At 40.5% G+C, this 25,169-nt stretch overlaps 2 protein-coding genes across 8 annotated transcripts; one reads left to right on the top strand and one right to left on the bottom strand.

The window, feature by feature from the left end:
• Positions 1-122: 122 nt before the first annotated feature.
• Positions 123-16,006, top strand: phrf1 (PHD and ring finger domains 1). 6 transcript variants are annotated; one of them, XM_044193137.1, is made up of 21 exons: positions 123-272; positions 1,781-1,885; positions 2,546-2,623; positions 2,782-2,925; positions 3,090-3,242; positions 3,596-3,792; positions 3,950-4,033; positions 4,161-4,294; positions 4,404-4,495; positions 4,873-5,051; positions 5,376-5,508; positions 5,670-5,794; positions 5,958-6,151; positions 7,393-7,515; positions 7,728-7,882; positions 9,505-11,446; positions 11,560-12,797; positions 13,036-13,112; positions 13,547-13,693; positions 13,851-13,979; positions 14,137-16,006. In XM_044193137.1, the coding sequence occupies exons 4-21, from the start codon at positions 2,838-2,840 to the stop codon at positions 14,299-14,301; spliced, it is 5,355 nt and encodes a 1,784-aa protein (XP_044049072.1). In that variant the 5' UTR covers positions 123-272; positions 1,781-1,885; positions 2,546-2,623; positions 2,782-2,837; the 3' UTR covers positions 14,302-16,006. The 6 variants fall into 6 exon arrangements, with proteins under 6 accessions (XP_044049072.1, XP_044049073.1, XP_044049075.1 ...); XM_044193138.1 differs by lacking the exon at positions 1,781-1,885 and having other exon boundaries at positions 124-272; XM_044193139.1 differs by lacking the exon at positions 123-272 and having other exon boundaries at positions 1,506-1,885; positions 4,873-5,036.
• Positions 16,007-16,494: 488 nt separating this feature from the next.
• On the bottom strand, positions 16,495-22,646 carry irf7 (interferon regulatory factor 7). Of its 2 annotated transcripts, XM_044193141.1 has the most exons (10): positions 22,488-22,646; positions 21,945-22,098; positions 21,269-21,440; positions 21,077-21,174; positions 20,898-20,949; positions 20,644-20,760; positions 20,332-20,534; positions 17,743-17,944; positions 17,516-17,631; positions 16,495-17,390 (listed from the first exon to the last, which is right to left on the bottom strand). In XM_044193141.1, the coding sequence occupies exons 1-10, from the start codon at positions 22,493-22,495 to the stop codon at positions 17,202-17,204; spliced, it is 1,311 nt and encodes a 436-aa protein (XP_044049076.1). In that variant the 5' UTR covers positions 22,496-22,646; the 3' UTR covers positions 16,495-17,201. The 2 variants fall into 2 exon arrangements, with proteins under 2 accessions (XP_044049076.1, XP_044049077.1); XM_044193142.1 differs by lacking the exon at positions 21,945-22,098 and having other exon boundaries at positions 22,488-22,548.
• Between the last annotated feature and the right edge of the window lie 2,523 nt (positions 22,647-25,169).

Here is a 25,169-nt window from a genome sequence, read left to right as displayed (position 1 = left end):
TCATTGGAGTTGAATGACCCACCCTCCATACATAATCGACAAATATAAATCTCTGGGAGGTGTGTTTTATGTGTCCAGCAAGTTCGGTTGACTTTTAGAGTTATAGTTGGGGTGCGGCGCGTTCAGTTCTGCACGTCGTACATTAGGAATGAACCATTACCGTGTTAACAGTTTCCTGTCCTGACCGATTATTTATTGCAAACATCAATGCGACATAAGTTTCTTTTCCCTTAAATAGACGCCATGTGATGCGCCAGCTGCTACTGGAGGAAGTAAGTGTACTTTAAGCCGGTTTGACAAAGGACGCCCCCACCCCCACAGTGTGAAGTGGTTGAACTCGGCTTACTTGTGTACAGTGTTGCCATGAGCAGAGTGTGGCTGTGCACGTACCAAGGATGCAGCATGACAGTATGATCTGATGATGACGAGGAGGAGGAGGAGGAGGATGAACACTCAATTATTTACGGAATGAGAGTTTACGACTCCCTCCTGTCATTAACAAATTGTATCACATATTATCAATTTGAAACTACCATTTCAATTCGAATCTGTTTAGCCTTTAAATTTCAACATCGCATGAAAAAATGTTAGGTTTATTTAGAAGTTAAATATAGAAAATGCATTGTATTCCATTGCTCAGTTTAAGAATTGTAATCCTATCATAGCATTTACCTTTTTAGATGTACACAAAAAGGACTTCATTTAATTGACCCCCTTTTCAACTGGCCAGCTGCAACACGGTGTTCTCTCTTTGTTTCTAGGATATTATCAAACAACGGTTTTGGTTTAGGTAGGCCTGTATTCTAGAGTTTTCTTCTGACCAATTTTTGACTGTCAAATCCCTGTCGGATTATTCACAGCCAGGATACACATAACCCCATGACATAAAGTAGCAAATAAGGATTACATTGTATTATGTAACATCTGATTTTGTTCTGAAGTTCCAGTTACCACTGGGGGGCGCCAGTAGCACTTGATTGCTGTACTGACTGCTTGTGGTTTGTTGTTACTGGTAATAGACTGTTATAATATTTTGATAAGATTTACCAGACTTTTAAAAATGTTTTGATTGGTATAAAGTAAGGGTTAGGTGCTGAATGTAAAAAGTAACTTTGTCATTATTTATCACTACGCAATCATTAACACATGCACCTCAAAAGTTACTTTTGTCAAACAGCTTACACCTGCACACATTAGACATAGATTTGCCACTAATTAGTGTGCACTTTAAACTTTATTACTAAACTGAACTACTGTATATGTACTAAATGTGAGGCCATATGTCAGTTGTGTGAGTGTGGGTACCATCATTTAAATCCTTGGCCTTTTGTTGTGAGTGTGTTTGTGTATTTTCTTTTGTTTTCTTCTTTTTTCCCCCGACCATATTAATTTTAAGTAGCCTATACTCACAATATAATTGAGGTATGAGGTACCATGTCGGGGAAAAATTCAAACATGTTGTGTGTTTTATAATTGGAAATATAGGCCTACTTCACTACTCTAAAGATAGCATCACAAAACATTTGGTTAATTTGTTATCTCGTGTTAGTCCATTTATTAAAATACCTGTTAATCAAATCGTAATGGTAGTGATAGGGCTACCCTGTGGTGATTACAGTGTGCCTTTATTGTGATTTGACACGCTCTAAATGACATGAATACACATTAATAACCATACTAATAGACATACATACTGTAGCTATTTGAATAGAGAATATATAGTATTTACGTGTATTGTATATGTCTGACCGCATATAAACGGATACTATCTCTTTAAAAGTCACAGAGTGCACTCGGCCTTTTCCGTCTCTAGCCAGCCGGTGGTGTCACTCAACAACCGTGGAGACTTCAAATCACCCTAACATACCTCACGCTACTTAATAGGGTAGGTTTGAAATTACTATTAAGTGCTCGAATAGGACATTGTAGTTGTGAGGGTTGAAAGGGGAATTTGTGTAACCCCGCAGCTACACACACACACACACATACACACTCAGTGTTTTTAGTGCAGAGTATTTAGAGTCTGAAGGAGCTTGTAGTTGACGTTCGCTAAATTTAGCTATTCTGAGGCTAGCTAACACGCTACACTAAGCTAATGTTACTAGCTAGCGTCATTTGATAAGTAAGAACAGCGTTACAGGCTAGTCTCACATTCTTGTCAGTGCGTATATCTATAATGTGTATATCTACATATACGCTCCATGTATATTTTATATGAGGCAAAGATGAAGTACTCTGTTTGGTTCCGAGCTTTCTTCTTTGTTTACAAATGTAGCCTTAGCATAGTCTGCAGGCTCCTGCTGGCTAGCTAGCTAATGTTAGGTAACCTTTTCCTATTTGTTAGCAAACAGTAACAGTAAGTTACAAAATCCGGTCCATTAAAACTGCTGTTTTATAGTTTCTGCACCAGCCACGAGCTCTCAAATGTCACTCGTGGTTAGAAAGAACATCTTATTTAACTTAATTTGTCGGTTCACTGTAGTTGTTACTACATCACATAGACCAAGAGCACATGCTTGCTGATCATTTTCCCTTTCTGCTCAAGGATTCGGGTAAAAACAATCACCTTGCCATTCCATAAAGGTGGTCGAAAATCTTGCCATCATCAGCTGTCCTTTTAACAGTGAGTAGACTGTGTTACAGGTTTCCAATACACTTAATTCTTAATGAGATTCAATAAGACCTAATTGTGTCATACTCGTTAAAATATGAACTCAAGAAAAATCCAGACATTATCTTTTATTTAAACACTGTCTGCAATTTTGGTCTTTATCTTCTAAGGATTATTTTAGAGAAAAGCTGTCAGAGAGTTTGTTTAGCTGTTCTAATGGTCAGCCATGGATGAGGATGACAGCCAAGATGAGCTGATCAACCGCAATACGTCCCACAGCAAAGGAAAAAGGTCTGCGTTGTGGGCCATCTCAGGTAGCTTGTTTGACATGTTTGTTATGTATGAGATCATGAGCTGATCAATGAATGAGTAAATGTTTTTATCAAATTGCATTCACTCCCAAGTACAGTATCAAACATACCTAAACGATTTTAAAACCTCATGCATTGTGTGTGTATTTTAATATTTTTCCTCCTAGATGACTCAGACGATGTTGAAGCAGGGTCTGAGGAGGGCGAATCTGACAGTGGTGAGGAAGAAGAGGAGGATCACCTAGATGGAGAGGAGGAGGAGGAGGAGGATGATGATGATGAGGAGGAAGAAGAAGAAGAAGAAGAAGAGGAGGAGGATGGTAGGAGTAACTGAATGTGCATTTTATACTGTTGTCAAAGATGGTGGTGGTGGTCTGCTTTTTTCCCCCTACTGATTATCATATAATTAGTCTTTGCTCAACTTGTTTCTCTGATTTAAGATTCATGTAATTACAAAATGTACTGTAGTATAACATTTTTAGCTGCCCTACACAATATTGGAATTTTTGTAACTTAACAAGCCTTAAAAAGCTTCTGCGATACACTACACACTTATGGCATTTAGTATATGTAACATTATTTTCCCACTACTCTGTGTTATGCTGCAATATCCTCTATAAATATAGTTTGCATGGTACATACACAATAGATTTTAACTTTACACTTTTATCAGATGAGGAAGAGGAGGCAGATGCTAAGGCTGAGGATGGAGCTTTTGGGGGAACCTCTGCTGACCTTGCAGGGATGAGCTCAGATGAGGATGCAGAGAAGTGTCCCATCTGCCTTAACTCATTCAGCAGCCAGCCTGTTGCAACACCAGAGAGGTGTGAGCACTACTTCTGTCTGGACTGCATCCTTGAATGGGCCAAGGTGGGTCTTACTTAATGTTGTATTATCCAAGGAGAAAGCACTTTGTAGAGAGCACCTTATATCCTTTGATTATCAATATATGCTCTGCATTTAAAAAGCATCTCTGGTAGAGAAACGAAATGGCTCATGTTCAGGGTTTTTGTTCTTCACTATTTAGAATGCAAACTCGTGTCCTGTAGACCGTATTTCCTTCAACAACATATACCTACGGAAATGTTATGGAGGCAAAGTGAAGAAAATGGTGAGTGTGTTCAGTCTTCGGTGGCATAACTTCGGGAACATTTATTAACTCAGATTATCTCTATATACATTTATGTTGTGTGGACTAATTGCTTATGTGTGCTTTTTGTAATGACTGCTTAATTCAGATCACAGTACAAAAGCCTGTTAAGGAAGGTCAAGAGGAAACAGTAAATGTGGACCTGGAGCAGACCAACTGTGAGGTGTGTGGGGGCAGTGACCGTGAGGACCGCCTCTTGCTCTGTGATGGCTGTGATGCTGGGTGAGATAGATATTACTGTACTAAGTAACCCTTTCTTTTTTACAGCCTTAAAACCTATTGTCAAAGTTCTTATCATCAGTGAAATTTGTTAAGCCTTTTTGTTCTATAGGTATCACATGGAGTGTCTCACGCCACCTCTTGACGCTGTTCCTGTAGAGGAATGGTTCTGCCCTGAGTGTGAAGCCAACAACCGTCACTCAAGTAAGCCTTTTAAGTTGTTTGCCTTCTTAAATTCATACTTGCTCAATCAATATTTTGGACATGGTAGTCCTTTACAGACAGAAAGAAAACTTTTAATATACTGTATCTTACATATATCAGTGAATTTATGTTGCCATAGTTTGTTTTTATGTTTTTGTTTAGAATTTTTTTTTTTGCAAAATTGCTCTTTGTGTAGGTAACTCACTTTCAACAAAAATATATTGTAAAAAATGTATGTAATGTATTCATATAAAAACTACATATTAACTATAACTTAATTCATTATATTACAAGTGGCCATGCTTAAGAACTCAAAGAATTGTTTGCACTCATTAGCGTCTTTTCACAAGTCAGATGTTTATATCTTCTTAACTCAGGGGGTTCAGCTGAAGAATTTAGTGATACAGAGAGCCTACCTTCTACTGCCCGTCCTGCCACCAGTCGCTCTCAGTCCCGTGCTGCAGGTCCCACCAGAGCTATTGCCCGAACTCAGCAGAGTGAGAGGGTTCGAGCTAATGTCAACCGACATCGCATCACACAGGCACGCACATCACAGGTTTGGCATGAGGCGTGACGCTTCTGTCTTGGCTTATTTTCTAACTCACTTCCACAGCATATGAGCAAAGGTGAATCTTGCAGAAATGTCTTGATGTTGTACAGATTAGATTTACTGATGACATGTATGACTTATTAAGTTGTATATTTGGGAAATGTACTTTAGTGCTGCTGACAGCAGAAATGATGGCATGTGTTTTTGACATTTTTTGTAATGTGATTGTTGATTGAAATGCTTGCGTTAAGGAGCAGTGCATGTGTTTGGGATGTGTTCGTATTCAGACAACAATGATTTGTGAAAGCGATGCAAACTTTTTCTTACTAGTTGGCTCCAACGTATCTGATGCAGTCCACTTGGCTGGATGAGACTATTAATGCTGTGGTGGCTGGGCTTAACACGGCTGTGTATATACGGGACTTTGCACCTCGTGTCCCATCTAGACGCACGCGCAAGAGCGGTAAGTAATCACACACATCCAAATACACAACAATTTTCTGATAGGGTTAGCAAAATCACAAACACACACATTAACAGATGTAGTGGAAGGAAAGGCAAGAGATAGCTTTGAAATAGTGATGTGTTTGTGATGAGGGATAACTTTTATGATTGATTGAACAGGAAAGCGCAGAAAAGTCAAAAGCAAGAAGACATCTTCTGCTAAGGGTAAAAACGGTAAAGTAGGAAGTACAGGAGTCAAGAGGAGGAAACGGAGAGGGAGGAAGACTAAATCCAGAAAAAAGCTGGTGAGTGTGTCACTCAACATCAGTCTTGAGATTTAAGTGATTTGGTTTTAAACGTTTCACTAGATGTATCTAACACTGAATGTGAACAATGAATAACTACATTCTCGTAGTCACAAGATGCTTTTCTGTCTAGATAAACTTTATACCTACGTTTTTCCATTAGGTGTTGAAAAAGGCAGCCACTCCTCGAAGCCGGATTGCTAATAATCTCAGAATTGTAAAGGACAAGAAGAGCTCTTCGCTTCCTACAGTATACCGGCCATCAGAGCACACGCTAAGCAGCATGCGTGCTGACATAGGCGCTGCATCCCTCTCTATCTATGGAGATCCATTTGACCTGGATCCATTTGTGGAACGGTAAGAAGACTTGTTCATATTGTAGGGCCTACCTGAATAACATTTTATTGATTGATGTTTCTGATATCGTTTAATATGTAGGGATGGTAGATGGAGATAGTGCCACTCACACACTGGTCTAGTGGTCCCGACTCCTTGGTACAGAAACTTCTTATCACATACTTTGAACCAAGCTTTTTTTCTTGTGTAAAATACTCCCACACAGCTGATTTCTTTGACATGTCTATCCACTGAAATCCTTTCAGAATCAGCTTTATTGCCAAGTAGGATTACACATACAAGGAACTTGCTTTGGAATTTTGGTGCAAAACAATAAACATAGTATAAATATGAACAAAGATAAAGCAAGTACTGCAGTTCAAGAATCACAAATATAAATAATACAATTGACAATAAGATATTAAAGAATATTAAAACATAAGAAAATAATAAAGAATATGTACAATATGACAAATTTAAATGACAGTTTGTGCAATGTGCAAAATATTTACATGGGAATGTGTACAGTTTACAGTATGATATACTGACTGTATGATATGCTATGTGGGGGGGACTGGGTGGGTATGAAAGTCAGTGTCAGTGGGGGTCCCAGGCCTTGTTGATGAGGCCAGCTTCAGATGGAAAGAAACTGTTTTTTGTGGCGTGAGGCAAGGGATCTCGCGTAAGACCACAGGGTCCTGGAGGCATACAGGTCCTGGAGGGAAGGTAGATTTAAGCCAATCACCTTCTCAGCGGAGCTGATACGTGAGGATGGACTCGATGATGGTGGTGTAGAAGTGCACCATCGTTGTCTTTGGCAGGTTGAATTTCTTCAGCTGCCGCAGGAAGTGCATCCTCTGCTGGGTTTTCTTGGTGAGGGAGCTGATGGTCAGCTCCCACTTGAGGTCCTGGGTGATGATGGTGCCCAGGAAGTGGAAAGACTCCATCCACAGTGTTGACAAGGGAGTCACACAGGGTGATGTGTGCTTTGCTTTGATGCTAAACAGCATGGATGTGCGATGCAAACAAAACATTTTCTCTTCAATACTGACTTACGATTACAAATCCAGTTTACAACAAAATATTTGAATAGTTCGGGTCAGCTGTATCATAATCATTAACTATTATGTGGTTATCATCTATCTAAGTATATGGTACATGTGTGGATAGTATTTATGTATGTTTCACTGTTTTTGTATGTAGATAGCATGTACTGTGTTAATTATTAAGCAAATTGTGCTTTATGGTATTGATTTGACCAGTGAGGAGGATGAGCAGCAGGCCCACGTTACATCGCTGTTGGAGGCCAAGAGACGAGGGATCTCTCGCTCTGCCCTTCGCTCTCACCAGCCTGTAGCTCGACCAGTCACAGCAAGCCTTTCCAGGTAACACCCACTTTTTGCCATGATGTGTAGGGTTGGTTATTAGATAGATAGATATCTATTTAGCTATCTATCGAGATATATATTATAGAGAGAGATATATATAATATCTATCTTAGCCTCTGTCTCAGTCTTTGTGATCGAGATGATATCTAGCTTGATGAATACTTATGAAATATGGTTGATCTAATTAAAGGTTTGCTTTGCTATACCAGGAGGGGTATGGATATCCCCCAATCAGGAGGTGTTGTGGAAGCAGCTCCTGTGCCTGACCTGCTGGGCAGTATTCTATCAGGACAGAGCATGCTCTTGATGGACAGCTCTGATGTTGTTATTAATCGAGATGGTTCCCTTAAAGCTACAATGCCAAGTAAGTGTACCTGACACAACACAGAGTCTAAACAGCAAAAGAACAGAAAAAATCAAGGCATTGAAAGTTTTTGAAAATGGACATACATAGACATGGGTCATTGAAAGTTCTTGAATGTATATATTTTGTGCAAGAATAGAAATTTAAGTTCTTTTGATTTTTTTTACTTAACGTTAGTAAATAGGCTACGTTCTGCCACATAGTCTTCCATTACTGTAACAAAGTGTTCACACATTCAAGCCTCTTCTCTTTTTAATTGTTGTCTGTGAGCTTCTGTAAAACCTGCTAGTTCTCATTATACAAATTCTCAGTGTTGTAATAGTACTTGATCCGTGTCTCAAACTATGCCGTGTTGGGCCCTTGCATTTGAGGTAATTGGGCCAGGCAAGTCTTTGAAAAGTCCTTAAATTTGATGTTCAAGAAGGTGTGGGAACCCTGTATGTAAAATGCACGTCCAGTTGGTGAATATCAAACTATCTTCAATCTGGTGACACAAGAGGCCAGCAGTGCTGCTAGTGTTTTCCCACATTGGCAGTGAGTTAGTTATTCCTCACTCATTCTCAGCTGATTGTGACTGACTGAGCCTGAACCGTTTTGAACTGGTTTTCCCCGACACTGTGACGTTTTACTCAGAATAATTAATGTGAACTGTGTACATTGAGTAAGTCAGTGTAATCTGCTGAGCAAAACAAAAGAACTTAAAGCTAGAGTGTGGGACATATAAATGAATGTCCGTAAGAGTCAAGCCCTTGCCAAACAAGTTCACACAATGCTGATTTAGCCTATCACCGCCAGGTAAATCTCTCTGTATTTCGTAATGATGGGTTTTACGATTTGATTTGGTTAGTCAGAGCGGAAGCGGGGAGCAACCCAGAGCCATGTAGAGATCTCTGTGATCTACCATTGCTGTTTTTAAAAAAATAAATAAATAAATAAATTCCATTGGAGAGAGTGTTTATTATTGAGCATTCTTTATTTTGTTTATTATGATTGTATATTTTGTGTTAATATGCTTTGGTTGTATTGTATGCAGTCACGCCAATAAAGTCACTTGAATTGAACGGAGTTGACGCAACTCTCTCTCTACATGGCTCTGGAACAACCATAGTGACGGAGTAGGCTACAGCAACTAGGAGTAAAACCTAAGAAGCGTCCAAAAAAAGTTTCTGATGCTCCAGATAAAAAAGAAACTCAGCAATCAGAAGAAGAATTACAGTCAAATTAAGAAAGCAATCGACGGCGAGGATAAACACAGATAATCATTGGTGTAGCTTTAGCTTTTCCTTGTTGCAGAACACTGAGAGAAGGGACTGAGGGCAGACACAGATGTCACGTTACTGCTCTTGGACAAGTTAGTGAAAAATTTGGAGTAGGCCATGTAGCTATTACATTTACTCTACCTAAATAATGGATTATTGTCTTGGAACTGTGGACATTTCTCTGTATTTTTGTAACTATTTCTGAACACGAGCCTGGGGCAAGCTCACTGAAGGCAGCATGGTCAACAGTGTTTGTGTAATTCCTCTCACTGCCAGAAGGGGGAGACAAAAGTGCCGCACTCCAGCTTTAATTATTTACATCTTTAAATGTGTGTTATCATTTTTACATTTTTTGTGTTACAGCGATGCCATCTGCATTAAAGCCAGGTTGCAGCAAAAACAGTAGCTCAGAAGATGCCAGCACCCAGATCAACCTAGGGATGTCACCCAACCAAGGAGACAGTTCTCTGTCTCTCCACTACAATGGAGACCTACCAGGATCCTCCCACCGCTCCATGAACAGACCTTTCTTGCAGAGCTCATCTCGCTTACCCTCCTACATGTCCTCCTCAGCCAACCACATTCAATCATCTCCCCATTCTGATTTACCACCCCGAGATCATCTGAGTTTGCAGCCACCTCGTCCAATCAGACCCACCCACACCCCTGGTCACCGGGGAACCAATGGAGTTAGAGCCCCCAGCCCCTTCTCATCTATCCACCCCACCCTAGACTCCAGCTCCAAGAGCAAGGGAATGGACCCATCACAGTCCCAATCTAAAAAAGCACCTACAAAGCCCATGTGGGTAGACGTGTCGGTGCTTCCTAGGATACCAAAAATAAATAGGGGGAGCAGTGGTATCACAAATGATGGCACTAGTCAAGGTGGCAGCAGTGGCAGTAATAGAAGCAGTAGTAGTAGGGGAAGTAGTAGTAATTCTACCACCAGTAGTAAAGGTTACGACATGCCGGAAACAGGCATGAACAATCTTGCTGGGGACAAGGGAAGGCAGCAAAGTGTGGACCAGCAAAAAGGCAAGGCTGATGGTCAGGCTGAGAGGCACAGGCCTGACGGAGCAGGCTCGTCATCAGCCTTCTCCAACTCGTTCTCCTCTTCTACCTCCTCCACTGGCTCTCCTGCCAGCCAGCCACGTTATTCCTCATCTTCCTCATCATCATCAGCAGTGAGCTTCCGTATTAACTCCAGTGGGAACTCCTGGCGTTCAAGGCGGCTAAGCGTTGCGTCACCCTCTACTAGTGGAGACAGCATGCAGGAACACTGGAGAGAAAAGAAAGATGAAGCAAGAAAGAGACAGCTGCACAGGGATAAACAGATGCTCCTGGCGTCACATACACCGGTCAATAAGGAACAAGACAGTAATAATATCTATGATCCCTTTAATCCCACTCTGTCAGACTCGAGCAGCTCAGACGATGAAGCTGAGAACACAAGCCTGGATGGCATCTTCCGACACTCCACACATGAGAGGAAGGCTCCTAGTTTAGGAAACAAGAGGGGTTTAGTGCAAAGCAAACAGGACCTGCTTCATGTGAAAACTGAAACACAGGAGATTAAGGTCTCACAGGAAGAACCAATGGGATCTAGTGCTCAGGAAACCATATCACGGGAGGTCAGATGCTCAGAGGAATATATCAAGGTTGAAAAAGAATCAACATTAGTAGACACTGAGACTGAGAAACAAACAGCATTACCTAACATTAAAGTTAAGAAAGAGCCAGGGTTAGATGATGCAGGGGAAGCTGAAAGGTTTGGTCACAGCGTAAAAAGTTTAAATTCAGAGATTGCAGACACAACATTACCTGTTCATCACAGCCTGGATCTTAAGACTGAGAGAGAGACCCTAGAAGAGGAGAGTGGACAGAGTGTTGGAACTCCCAACAGTCCTCCCCCTTACTGTAAGAATAATAATTCATCAGCATCCAGCTCTGCTCCCACCAAGAAAAAACAAAAGGCAGAAACTAAATCGGATTCCAAATCCTGTTCCAAGTCCCCATTAAGAGATTTGGGCCATAAGAAGAAAACCCTCCAACCTTCGAAGGAGCGACACACTAGCAGTTCAGAGACAGACAGGGGCAGGAGAGGAGACAATCATGCCTCAGGCCAGGGAGGCCGGCAAAAAGAAAAGGAGAAGGACAGAGAAAGGACTTTCAGGCAGTCAAGGTCCAGAGAGAGGAGGAGGGCACACTCATCCTCGGAAAACTCTCAGTCCAATTCCCCCGATAGGGCTTGCAGAAAGAGAAGGCGGTCCTGGTCACGACAGGACAAAGACAGGAGGCGATCTAGGTAAATATGTAATACTTTGTCCAATATTCCTGGTATCAATTATTTAATAACCATCATTGAGGACCAAATTGTTTTCTTCAGTTAAGGGTTTTGTCTGTCATTACTGATTTTAGGTCTGGTTCCAGCTCTAGCAGCAGAGAGCATTCAAGAAGGAAGAAGCATAAACGAAGGAGCAAGGAGAGAAATGATGTCAGAGAGAGAGACTGTGAGAAAAGACGGGTGTCAAAGGACAAGAGACATGGTCGGTCTCACTCAAAATCACTTTCCAGGTCCAGATCTAGATCGAAGGACCATAAACGTGGTTGGTCTTGCTCAAAGTCACGGTCCAGATCCAGATCTAGGGAAAGGAGGAAAGACCACACACGACTGCAACAATTGTCTCTCTCCTCCCGAGACAAGGTGGAGTCACGGTCAAAAGACAAGAGGAGGCGCAGGTCTAGATCCAGCTCAAGAGAAAGAAGGAAAGAAGAAGGATCATCTTCCAAGAGTTCACAGAAAACTTCAGGGTCATGTGTTTCGTCCTCTAAACACACAATACAGTCACAGGACAAGAAAAAAGAGAAGGATATCACTCGAAGCTCCCTCAAAGAGGAAAAAGTTGCTACAGTGAATAAACAGACTCCCTTCTGTACTGCTGCCTCTAAATTTAAAAAGGAAGGTAAAGACCTCAAGGCAGACAGCCAGGCCATAACAGCAGAAATTATGAAAGAGATGAAGGTTGGAAAAGAAATTAAGAAAGAAAAACAGCGATCTCTTGATATGTTTGAAGATTCTCCTATTACTAAACCAATTAAGAAAGAAGAGACTGACATCCATGCTTTGATGGTAGTCAAAGGCATAGATGAGGAGGTAAACAATGAAGACCCCATCAAGACTGAGACTTGTAAAATCAAGACTGAGACTTGTGAAATCACCATAATTAAATCCGAGCCAAGTTCCCCAGAATTATGCCACTTACCCCCTGTCACCTCAATAACTACACTGACCACACCTGTTACAGCAGACAGCCACCAGGAAACAGTCTCTCAGTCTCAGCCAGTGCTAATGGCCTCCGCCGAACAACCAAACACTGTTGGTTTGACTCTGCTTGTAAAGCAGGAAGTACAGCAACCCTCAGACTCTGATGATGACTTCAATGTTGATGTGATGCTAGACAACCTGGACTATGTTAAGTCTGAGCCCACAGAGGGAAGTGGCTTATCTGTCAAACAAGAAAAGGAAGTAGAAGAGGGGAAGGCTGAAGGAGAGCAGGTGTCGACTGTAGTGGGAGCGAAATCCAAGACTCAAGTGAAGAGGGTTACCTGGAATATACAGGAGCCTGAGGGGCCTCAACCAGAGAAATCTGCAAGCAGTAAGTGTTGCTGCTAGAATGCTCCACACCAGTTTGCTAACAGATGTGACTAATTTATAAAGTGATGTAAAGAAGTGAAAATAAAAAGAATTAAGATGTAAAAAGATTCTAGATCAAGTTTCACACACAGTCGCCTATCACACACATATAAGTTGATCTTTTATATTTTGATAGAGATCAAAAATGTGTTTTGTATCTGCCTCTCAGCTAAATAATTTCTGAATTCTTTCTTGCACAGAGCTGGCTCTGTATAAATTGAAGTTGAAGCAGGAAGGAACTCGCAGACCCTCTTCGACAGTCCAGACGTCCAGTCAGGTAGGACAGAGTCATTTGTCACTGCAGAGTTAACCATTAAATTTCTAGCATCAAGTATTTTGAGAAATGCATCAAGCATTTAATGTTGTTAAAAATGACCAGAGGGTGGCAGTGTTTATCTAGAAGAAGCAAATGTATTGTCTGGGTAAAGTCATGTGGTAGAAACTAAAACTGATACTGAAGTATTTTCAGAATAAATGAAAGTAAAAGCTATACTGTGGAAATCAAAACTGTTGTCTACACATTTATGTAATCACTAATTCCAAACTAAGTCCTTATCAATATATTATCTATAGTCATGTAATATATAAGTCTATATAAGATACATAACAGCCCTAAATTACGGAATTTATCTTTTATCTTTTATTCTGTCCTCCTGGAATCTTTTAACCTAATCATTTTCTTATCCATATAATCTGTCTTGACTTTCACAGGACATCACTGGAGCTGTCAGTGACTCCTCCATTAAGGGTGCTGTTGGTCCTCTCAGTAACTCCTCTAGATGTGATGGTGTACATCCTGAGAGGTTATCAACCACTGGACAAGGAGAAGCAGAGGAAGGGGATTTGAGGAAAGACCAGGTGAATCTGGCTTTTGAATGTTCATTCTTTGAACTGGATATCTCAAGTAGTCTCATGTTGTCTTTGGTTTTGAATAAATATTATAACTCCTTCCTACTTGGAGAATAATTGTGAAAACTTTATCATGACATTTGTGATGTTTTACTCCTGCCAACAGTACCTGAAGAAGCTGCACATGCAGGAGAGAGCTATAGAGGAGGTGAAGCTAGCTATCAAGCCTTTCTACCAGAGGAGAGACATCAACAAGGATGAATACAAAGAGATTCTACGCAAAGCCGTCCAGAAGGTGGGTTAAACATTTTGCCAACATACTGAAAGTTTTGTCACCGGCCAACAACTTTAAGCCCTAATAGCTTTTGAGTAATAAACTCAGTGTCTCAGGTCGTCAGTTGAAGGAGATTTCCTTAGAATTTATGTTGTTATCTTGTGTTCCTGGTCATCAGGTGTGCCACAGCAAGAGCGGGGAGATCAACCCTGTAAAGGTGGGCAATCTGGTCAAGGCATACGTGGACAAATACAAACATGCTAGGAAACACAAGAAAGGGGAGGACTCAGGGAAGGCAGAGGAGTTTCAGACTGAGGCCATGAAAACCTATGACAGCCCATGAGGAGGCGTGAACTACAGGCAAGGACAGCCACACCCACCACAAACACTAATTTGTGTGTTATACTATGATTTACTTTGTGTCCTACCACTGGGTGTGATCTCAAACTCTCTGACTTACCCAATCTAAGCGGTTAACTAAGATTTGCTCACAGCTTCAAGATGGAACATTTTCTATAATGTTAAGCTTTCTATCTTAACTAAATTTTGTTGATCACTTGAACAGCACCTGCTGGTGTCTAGTGCTTGGACTGTCACTGCCAAGAACTGCCGTTTTTGTGTAGTACAGCTCAGAAGCTTACCAGGAGGCCTTGAGGTTGCGCCTTAAAGAGGCAAATCTCAAAGACCCTTCCATGGAGTGATAAATCAGGTAGCTTTCTCCACAGGCATATCACTGGGAGAATGCAGCGTGCTTTGAGTTTTCTATGGCTTTTTTGTTTTGTGGGAGGGAAGGGGTATTTATCAGTGGCAAAACTCATTTTGTTGGTAAGAAGTGGTATAAAAGTATGCAGACTATGCATATTTAAGAAGTTTGTCACATTAAGGAAAGTTATGCAATTTTTGTAGAACATTTATCAGTAGAGTAATTAAACAATTTTAGATTGGTTGTAAATAATATAGATTTGATATATCCACTTATATGTTCCTTTCATCTGTGTTGCCTGTTGCGAATTACATAAATGGTTCTAGTTTATAGAGTTAAGTGGTTTATGTTTTGTATTTGAAAGCCTCTGTTATCTGTCTTCCACATCTAATATCCATGTCTAATGAGCTAAATCTCATCCAGCATACTAAAGGTGAATTCTGGCTCAGTAGTTTGAAATGAATATAAGAGTCACTCTTCTTAAATAACAGCGTCTTCTCTTGAGGCATACTTGTTTTCCTATGTTCCTATGTCCTCAGCATTATCCTTTTTTCAACCCATGACTGAAATGTAGAAAACCAGGTTTTAGAGAACCAGGAGATATTTTGTTTTTGTGCCAAAGGACTAAAAATAATAATAATAAATAAACCATTTCCCTGAATAAGTGAGATTTCATTTGTTTTTGGGCATTCTGTTTTTAAACAATGGAGACTACAACGCCACAATACAGTAGATGATATAGATTTTATTTTGGAGTGAAAAGGATTATAATGCAGGCTTCATGTCTCAATGGCTGAGCTGCAACCCCCATTATTTTGCAAAAATGTTTGCCTACATTTTGTCACTGTCCAGCCTGGTGCTCTCATATCCACAAACATTACAAAAAGTTGACTTGTGAAAGATATGATAGGCGGTGTCGCTACGTCCTACATCCTGCCCGATCGGTACTGCGCAAGTGGAATTCTCAGCAGAGATGAGAAGTAAGCAAGATGAATTGAATAGGCCCGGCCTAAACCTTACTCTTGGTGATATCCTTTACTACTCTGCATTGCTTTCTTTAAAAAGAAATGTTCGTGAAAAACTTGTTCACCATTTTGTTGTCTATAGTAGTTTGTTTGCCTACTGTACAGACCGATCAGGTGTGTGGTTGGACTTACCTTGTACTTTGTTGTCCCGTTTAATTTGGCTTTCTAAAGCCAAGGACTAGTAGTGGAAGAATCTAAAAAAACAGGTGCTCATGTTTATCTGAATGTATCTAACTTTTTTTCTGCATTTACTTGATCAAAGAGGCCAGGTGTTTCTAAGAGGAAACATGAATGATAATAAATCACTGCTGATAAATAGGGTTTTGTCTCAATTGAATTCATATTCTGTCCTGTTGTCATATTTCGGTTTTAAGGATTTGGGGCTTAAAGTGGTAACATCTGAAGATGGCTGTTGATATGTGCACTTGTTTTCTACCTCTAACCACCTCATATGTCTTGGTGTTAGATTTCAAATTGAGCCACCACAGACTGAAAACAGCCTCTTAGTATTCATTTGTATTTTCTTTTTAGGGACAATGTTTAAACAACAACAAAAAAAGATTTCTTTGACTTAATTTCTGTTTTGGGTTATCATGAACAAACCTGAAGCTACAGCATAAGGGTTCAGCATCAGAAGCTACTACAGGGTCTTAAAAGCTTAATCTTTCTTTGGAAAAAGACTTGATTTGACTGTAAGTGTACCCTAAAGTTGTTTTAAATGTATCTATTTTAAGATCTCTGTATATTACTTCCCAGTTTTGACTCATTTACGAGTCATACATTTCACTGATAATGAATTGAGAACTCATTCAAGGTTTAACAGTTTATTTGAAATCTAAATAATGACAGTTTTTCAGTTTATTCAGTATGAAAAGTGCAAGATGACCTGCAGAGTACAAAAATGGTTTCAACAAAGTGCAAAACAATTCACCACAGACGTGTGTATATGTATATATTGCAGCCACTGGCTGTATGACACATAAAAACTTAAGACATACATTATTTAACTTTACTTTCATTTGCATTTACAAGCTCATAAATGTGATCAAAAAGCAAAAACTTTACATGTTAGATGGATTTACCATCATGTTAGGCATCATTTGGTTACTGCATACATGTAATATCAATTGAACCATACATTTCATTAAGAAGTATTTTCACATTTACAGTAATCATACAAAAGTTGGCCTTTGAGCTGAGTAACGTAGCAGTCAAATAGTGGAGGAGTCCATTTCTACTTATGTAGTGATAAAAGTGTCAGTTTTTGCCAACAGTTTGTGACTAATGTGAACATAAAGTGAACAGGAGATAAGGCAAAGCAGGAGTGTGGAATTACAGTTGATCATTAATGTCACATTATGCAATTGAATTCAGTTCATTCCTGTTTGAGCTACTATAGCACATTCAACAGGTCATCAGTTTGGCTACATTTTTAGCGAAGCAGAATGTGGTGCATCATGTGGTCCCGTAGGTAGTTGAAATAGTCCCCATCAGAGGTGAGTGAGACATAAAATTTCAGAGCTGGTGTGTAAAAGCCGCATCAGCCCGTGCTGGCTCTTCAACTGTCGGCAGACCAAAGACAGAGTAAATGAGATCATAGAGGCTGTTGTGTGAGATCTGTAGGCTGACGTTGGCGCTGTGAAGAGACGAAGCCCCCTCCATCTGGGCCATCTCATGAAAGTGTCGACAGATCAGAGGGACCACCTACAGGGGCAAAGCGACAGAGACATTTTACAGCACTTAAAAACTGCATAACTGAAGGGAGCTGAACTCAAATACTGTAAGTGTCTCTGAAGTGAAGCTAAGGAAAAAATAGTTAAGAGTGTTACCTTCACTACGATAAGCTTCTTCTCCAAAGGTTTTCCATCAGGAAATTTCTCTCCAAAGCACATGTTGATGGTGTATTCTGGAGAACCACCATTGTTCTCTTTAAACTGTTTCAATTCTGAAACAGATACAGGTGGAACCAGTTATTTCACGGTGCAAACTTAATGCTGGCTTCAATTAAAATGTAATAATAATAATAATAATAAATGAGCAAGAGATCCACACCTACCATTCACATACTTCTCAAAACTGAGGAGCTCCACCATGGTGTTCTGGGGCAGCTTTCTTGGGTCTGGGTGAGCCACACTGGGGTCACTGGTGCTGGCAAACACATGGCACCTGTCCTGCCTCCAGGCATAGATACCAGTCTCCCGTACCTCCAGGAGTAGACCTTTCTGGATGCTGTTAAGGACGCGGTTGGTGAAATCAACCTGGCGTAAAGAAGGTTGTGATTAGAAAAACTTTTATATAAAAATAGCTTCGTCACATGGAGTATGCACAGCAGTATATTGTATATAAACTTAAGGGAAAATTCCACCCTTAAATGCTTTAAATTTAAGCAAATTCTAACAGTTACTAAGTGTTGTAATAAATGGTTTTTGGTGTAACAACTTTCCATGAATTTGGTTTGTCTACCTCTGCTTCAGTCAGTGACTTTCTTCCTGAAAGACTTTTGACAACCCCCAGAGAGCCAAAGGATTATAGGTATAGATGGAGAGAGCCACAGCAAGGTAAGATTGAGAAAGGTATGTACCACAATTGAAGCACATTTTATAGGTGCATTGCGTTACTTTTCTATTAGTTTACTGAGGCTAAAAATCAGTGAACCGTTTGATATCTCTTCCTCCTGTGATGGATTTCTGTGTTTCTCGTTGGAAGCCTGTTCAAACTGTTGAGTCTCAAAAGAAGCTCTTGCACTAACACAAAATCTTATCCCTGAATTTAAGCTGATCAAAGTTCTTTGTGGAGGAGCAAACTCGAAGCTTTTTACAGCCCTCTTTCAAAGCCAAAGTACTTGATATTTTTAGATACCATGTGTACCATTTTTGAAACCTGTTCCTCCTCTTTGTGCTCAAATTAACATGTCACATGGTGAAGATGGGAGCATTTCTTAAAAGTTATACTGGAACATATCACATACACTTAAAAAGGTACCCCTTGTGGAGAATTTGACCATTACTAGCGCTAAGGAGCAACGTTTTGATGGTTTATAGGTTTGATATTACGAGTGGGTCCCTATTTCGTTTGTTCTTGTGCACACATACGAGCATGCTGGTGACTTTGTTGTTGTGTAGCGTGTAGTAGAAACAACGGTGGCCATGAAACTTGTGAAAGGCCCTATCTAGAGCTAGTGTTTGGTTTGTCCATCCTGGGCTACTGTAGAAACATGGCGGTGCAACATGGCGACCTCCGTGGAAGGGGACCCGCTCCCTCTGTAGATATAAAGGACTTATTCTAAGGTAATGAAAACACGATTCTTATTTTCTGGTGATTATACACTAATAAAAACATACTTATAAATATTATATTCCATTTCTGCCAATAGTTCCTCCTAAATGTTACATACAGGTCCTTTAAACAAAGACAGAGGAAGACAAAAATAGTAAAACCACACAAGCACATAATACATTAAACAAAGTATAACAGATAGGTAATATCCAACCTATACAATAATCATAAAGCATAAACAATGGGTAAGATAAAATCCAACATATATAAACACCATAAATAAAACACTAGCACATGTAGAGAAATTAGCAGCAACATTAAACGACCCACTATATAAAGTGCTTCAAGTACTTGAACATCTGTCCTATTGCACAAAGTATTTAACCTGCCGAGTGGCCTGCAATGCTATGTTTGGAGTGTTAAGGAGGCGGACAGCTTTGGGATATGTGTTATTCTGAAAGCTGGATGTTCTGGTCTTTATACTTCTTAGTCGTTTGTGAGAGGAAAGGAAATTAAAAAAGGTTATTAGCTGGGTGAGAGGGGTCCTTAAAAACTTTAAGGCCCTTCTTTAGTAATCTGGCCTTATAGATTTCTGCTAGGGGTGGGAGATCACATCCAATTATTTTGGATGCAGCGCGCACCACTTTGTCCAACTGTCTCCTGTCCTCAGCTGACGTGGTGCCAAACGACAGTTATTGCGTAGGTGAGGATGCTCTCCACCGCTGCTCTATAAAACTGCACCATGCCATCCCTGGATATACCACATTTTTTAAGTTGTCTTAAAAAGAAGAGCCTCTGGTGTGCTTTCTTAAGAATAGTAGAAGTGTTATCCCAACATTTCAAGGTGGAGCAGATTGTCACTCCAAGGAATTTGTAGCTGTCCACTCCAACCACACAACAAACTTTGATGGTCATTACTTAGGCCAAGAGACTAATCCCTCTTACCCATGTTTCCAAAGGTGGATTGCCAACATTATCAGTTGAACAGATATCAAAATATACCTCACGTACTTACTGTAGATGAATCCAAGAGTGGAACAACTAGTGACTGAACCTCGCTAGTAATGTCCATTACTTCCGACGCCTATTCTGAAGCACTAACTGTGTATAACCTACAACACAGTGGCAGTGTTTCTCTTTTGTTTGTGTTTTCTTTGTGTATTGTTGTATCTTTTACTTTCCTTTACTGAATGTCAGATTAAAAAAAAAAAAAAAAAAAAAAAAAAAGTTAACTGCAGGAAATATACTTCCCAGAATTGGCCAAGGAAAGGATGAATTTAAGAGGTGCATTCCATAACTGTTTTTCAGTAGTTTCCTGGTGGATTTTTCTTTAAGTTACAAAAAATGTCCAGCTGATGTAATCATGTACCTGTTTATGGTCCAGCAGACCATCAGTGGAGGGGAAGCAGATATGATGGGCACTGAGCTCAGGGGCCTCGAGTAGGTAGTGGAGCTGGAGACGGGCAGTGTGCAGTGTGGTCTTTAGCATTTGTCTTTTCCTGTAGTGGATGGAGATCTCCAGGTCATATATACTTGGCTGCAGAGGTGAACTGAGGACCGGCTGAGGATTTACTGTAAAAAACAAACACGTAACAATAACATACAAGATCACATCTTTACAGATAATCAATTAGAAACATTTTTTCCCCCAGACATTTTGATTTTATTTGGCTGAACATACCCTCATAGTAAGACGTCTGATCTGGTAACAGCTGTGGGTGGTCCTCGGCTGCTAAAGGATAGCTTTCAAAGACAGCTGACTTGTGCTGGCCAAAGTTCTCTGCCCACGGTTGCTCCTCTGTTAGAGACAATAAAAAAGACGATTAAACTACATTTTACCTTCATTATAAACCATGTCAAATCATAAACAGGCGTTGAGAATGTTATCAACTTATATAACTTAAACAGTATTTCCCTTTGCACAAGACACTGTACCTGAAGGATGGTTGCCAAGATCCAAGGCCATGAAATTGTTAAGCAGATTGTGCTGTTTGGGGGGAAAATGCATAGTATTATTTAATAAGTATTGAAGGGCAGCAAACATCACAAAGAAAATCTTGATATTAAACCAATTAACCGAGAGAAGTGAAAGTGTCCTCTAGGCAAGACTGCACCTCATTTCCTGAGGGGAAGCACTCTATGTTTCTGTAGATATCTGGAGCCATTTTGGAATCCTCCTGGGAGTCTTGTGTTGGCTGACATTCATAGTTGTCTGCAGATAAAGAAAACAGACCCACATTCATTTGCATTCAGACTCCAAATGGTTCCACAGTGGAGGGCTTGGATTAAGTGATTTATCGTCTTACACTCAGTGTTGATAATCTCATAGATTTTATGAGGGTCGTCAGAATTCTTGGAATTATCCTCTATCATCTTGAAGCGCACGTAGAGGTTGTTCAGAGCGCATCGAAAGTTGGTTTTCCACCTGGCCTTGTCAGTGGGGAACTCGTTGATTTTTCCACTTGCTACTGCCCATGCCTGTCAACCATACAAAGAGAGGTTTAAATATGATGCCAGTGACTGCATTAGCCAGAGGTGGAAAATAAATACATTTATGTAGTTGTAGTTTACTTTCCATTTTGTGAGACTTTAAATGTCTACTTCTCCACAATTCAGATGGAAACATTGTACTTTTTACTCCACTACATTTATCTACCAGCTGAAGTTACTTTACAGATTAGGACAAAAGGAGGTTTGTCTGCCATCAAAATGAGGATACCGTACAGCAATCTGCTAGCACTCTCAAATTGAATGCTAATTCTTTTAATACAGTGAATCCTTAATTAGGATCATCTGACAAACACAAATTATGATATTGCGTCATAAATGTATTAATTGCATATGGGAAAGCACCTGCAGTTTCCAAGTTATATGTTGAAACTAAATTACTGACTACTACCTTTCTTCACAGGAGTGCTTACATATCTAATCAGATAACACTAGTATTGCAGTGACAAGTTTAATAGAGGTCACTGAGCCTACCCGGAATATTTTGCTGTCCTCTTCATTGCAGTCCTTTCTGGAGTTGTGCTTCCATGGGACTCTGAACTTGTTTTGGTCCACATAGCACAGGCCCTTGTACTGGCCTGTCTCCACCTGCTCTATGAGCCAGCTGGCAAACTGAGGCTTGGGAGGGCTGAGAGGAAACAGGACACAGATCAGTGTTGTTCTTTAGAGAGACATCTCACAAGAGGAGAGAGAGGAAGTAGAGACAAGCACCTGAACCACACATACACAGGACACAGTACTGTGGTGAAAGCTACACTCAGCTTTAAGTGTTAGTTCTGTTCTTATACAGACATGCAAAAAGACAGAACATAGCCATAAAGCACCCTGTAATCCTCAACCTTTGGCCTGGCCAAACAATATTCAGCAACATGCACACTTCACTAGCCTTATGCAGTAGGCTACATTATACAACAGGATTTGCATAAGTCTACATACACAGCAAGTTTTACACTCTCAACAAAACAATATCCTTAATAAGGAAGGGAGTGAAAGAGATGAGGATGCGTTTCTCCCTACCATTGCATTTCTCAGTAGAGGTGTTAAGCCCTAAAGAGCTTGATGTTGATGTTGATCTGGATTCCCGGAGCACTACCAAGAACACTAGTGGCATTTATAGAAATCAAACCAGTGACATCACATGAGGGTTTGATGTCTCCTCCCCGGAGGGAGGGCGCAACTCCTTTTGGCATTTCCGAAGAATGGGTTAGTTCGATTCACGGACAAGCACGACGTTACTTCCTCAAACAGAGCGTTAAGTAGACGATTGAGCCTCTCACGGTCTTTAAATTGAAGACACCCTCTGCAGGCCGGTGGCAGAGGTGCGTCGGTAGAAGTGGAAATTCAGCATTTATTACCGACAGAAACTGAAAGTTGTTTCACGGACTGTGTTTAATCTCTTTTCTTGCATCACCACGTCAGCCGTGTTTCATCACCCAATCCTCAAGTTTCTCCAAAGCTTTCGCCCTCTGAAGTTCTGAGTCAAGCCTAGCTGTGCACCAAGTTACTCGCTCGCATTTGGCTGGCCCTAAAGCAGTTCTACCAGCCTGGCATCGCCAGAACCAATTCGCAAATGCGAATGAGCAAACAAAACATGAGGTCGCAGATTCGTCTGGTTCCCTACAGATTTACTAGAGTTGAGACTCAGAGAGGCCCTTTGTGACAGCTACATTTCCCTTGTTACCACTAATATCAGATTCTCAAATGGGTTGATTGCTTTTGGATCTCTTTAAACTTTTTTTAGTGATGTGATGCACAAGTTAAACCATGCCACGTGGCTCTGGCCAAGTATCTATTATTTTTAAATCCAATATGGTTAAGGATCCGAAGACTTCTAGACATGCTATACGGGTGTATGTGATGCTGAACTATGACATGTCATAACTGACATAAAATGCATTAAATGACGCACCCGACAATTAAAATATCATGATGCATCCATACACATATGGGGGTTTTAATATTTGACACGATATAGGCACCATCTAGTTGTAATGTAGTATTGAAACAAGCAGATAAAGATTATTTGACCACATGTGATGTGATGGAAGTGACCCATAGGACACTCCATTTCACAAGGGATTATAAACAGACAGCAATATATATGGTACAATAAAGAAAATGATTATATTTATTATGTTGTGTCAGTACTTCAAATGTCAAAATGTTTCAGGTTCAGGTTCTAGGCCACATTACAACATGCCACCACATTCTCATATATTCATGATAAGATTTAAGGCCCGCTGAACATTTTGTATTTTCAGTTCAGATGACAACTGGCGGCTCTGTCACTTAAGAGGCATTTAGCTGAGTAGAAGCGGTTCCACCTGCCCCTGCGTGCTTTTGGAGAGATACTGCTCACTAAAATAGCGTCCCATGAAACCACCCAGTTCCTTTGAATTTAGACAAATGAATCCACCAGTGAACGTACCTTAATTTGTAATAAATGTGCTGCATATTCGAGTGTTTTGGGGGACTTTCAGAGTCAGGATCCTGCAGGTGTGCGGTTGTGTCATGTGTTTGAATGAGACAGAATATGTATAAACAGTGGGAGAGAGTGCAGTGGGGATGCCCTCACCTCAATGACATGCCTTTTTTTTAGTCTATATTACTAAAAAAACTCTACTCAGCTTGCTCCAAACAATGCTTCTCTTCCTCTTTCCACCATCAGCGTTTCCTAACTTCACCGCACAGGACAGCACAACTGTGAAATATTATTTTCTTCTGCCCCTCAAGGGTCTTATCCAACTTTTTACCCACAGTCACAGTACAAAAGGTCAGTTACTCTGTGTTGCATGCTGGAGGTCACTGAGCCTACTTCTCCTTACTTGCGTTTAGGGGAGAATTGCTCTCCATTGTCTGACCGTGACATGACCACAGACTGCGTTAGTGATGAGGCATCATATCTCTTATGCATTAGTCTGCCACTGTTTAAGGAATATGGCTCGCATGTCAACAGCCCAGCATACATGTGTCAGGAATAAGGAAGCGAGACATATTCTAATGGAGCACTTCCCTTTTCCTGCTCAGTAAAAGTACTGCTCTGTCCTCGCAGACGGCCCCTGTAGAAAACGTAGGGTTCATCACAGCCACTGAGGAAGGATATAGACTGGTTATTGAAAGACCACACGGAAAGTTCACATCCTATTTCACACTTTTATTCACAATGCAAAGGCCATATCAGTAGCGTCGGCTTGTCTGTAAAGCCCAATGGTAATATAGAATATTTTGTGGCCCAACATGGAGCAGATCATTCCTACATGTGACACAGAAAAGTCAACTGTTTTTAGTGTGATGTCACAGTGGCTTGCAAAAACTATAAGAGGGAGATGAAGCCCTTAGCTTGCCTGCACGAACTTGTATCAAGCAGGCGCAACTAAGGTAAAAAAAATAAAATAAAAACTTTATTTCTACGTAATCTCTCTATTTCTGTAACACTTACAGACAGAAAGATACACACACTTTATCGTCCTTACCTCGCTCACACCCGTGTGTGTCACATATGATGCATTGGCATTTTAATTGTTGTTCAATCTTCAGAAATGGTGGGTGTGTGTCACTGGAGTTGCAGTGTGGTTCAAAGAACCTGCTACGATTCTCATAAACAGCCACACCCTTACCTATGAATAAGACTTTGGCTTCAGTTTGAATTGGTGTGTGTGTGTGTGTGTGCGCGTGTGTGTGTGGTCTGACTTCGACTAC

The sequence above is a fragment of the Siniperca chuatsi genome, linkage group LG4 (genome assembly GCF_020085105.1).
Source record: "Siniperca chuatsi isolate FFG_IHB_CAS linkage group LG4, ASM2008510v1, whole genome shotgun sequence".
Lineage (NCBI taxonomy): Eukaryota > Metazoa > Chordata > Actinopteri > Centrarchiformes > Sinipercidae > Siniperca > Siniperca chuatsi.
Note: the sequence above shows the minus strand (reverse complement) of the source record. Positions and strands in the feature narration are given on the sequence as shown.

Excerpts from the sequence above, each read along its gene's own strand:
- irf7 (XM_044193141.1), bottom strand. Across the intron at positions 20,761-20,897 it reads TCTTGGCAACCATCCTTCAG|AGGAGCAACCGTGGGCAGAG; the intron begins GTACAGTGTCTT and ends TGTCTCTAACAG. Across the intron at positions 17,945-20,331 it reads GTCTGCTGGACCATAAACAG|GTTGATTTCACCAACCGCGT; the intron begins GTACATGATTAC and ends TCTTTACGCCAG.
- phrf1 (XM_044193137.1), top strand. The coding sequence starts at position 2,838 with ATGGATGAGGATGACAGCCAAGATGAGCTGATCAACCGCAATACGTCC. Across the intron at positions 5,509-5,669 it reads TAGACGCACGCGCAAGAGCG|GAAAGCGCAGAAAAGTCAAA; the intron begins GTAAGTAATCAC and ends TTGATTGAACAG. Across the intron at positions 7,883-9,504 it reads CCTTAAAGCTACAATGCCAA|CGATGCCATCTGCATTAAAG; the intron begins GTAAGTGTACCT and ends TTTGTGTTACAG.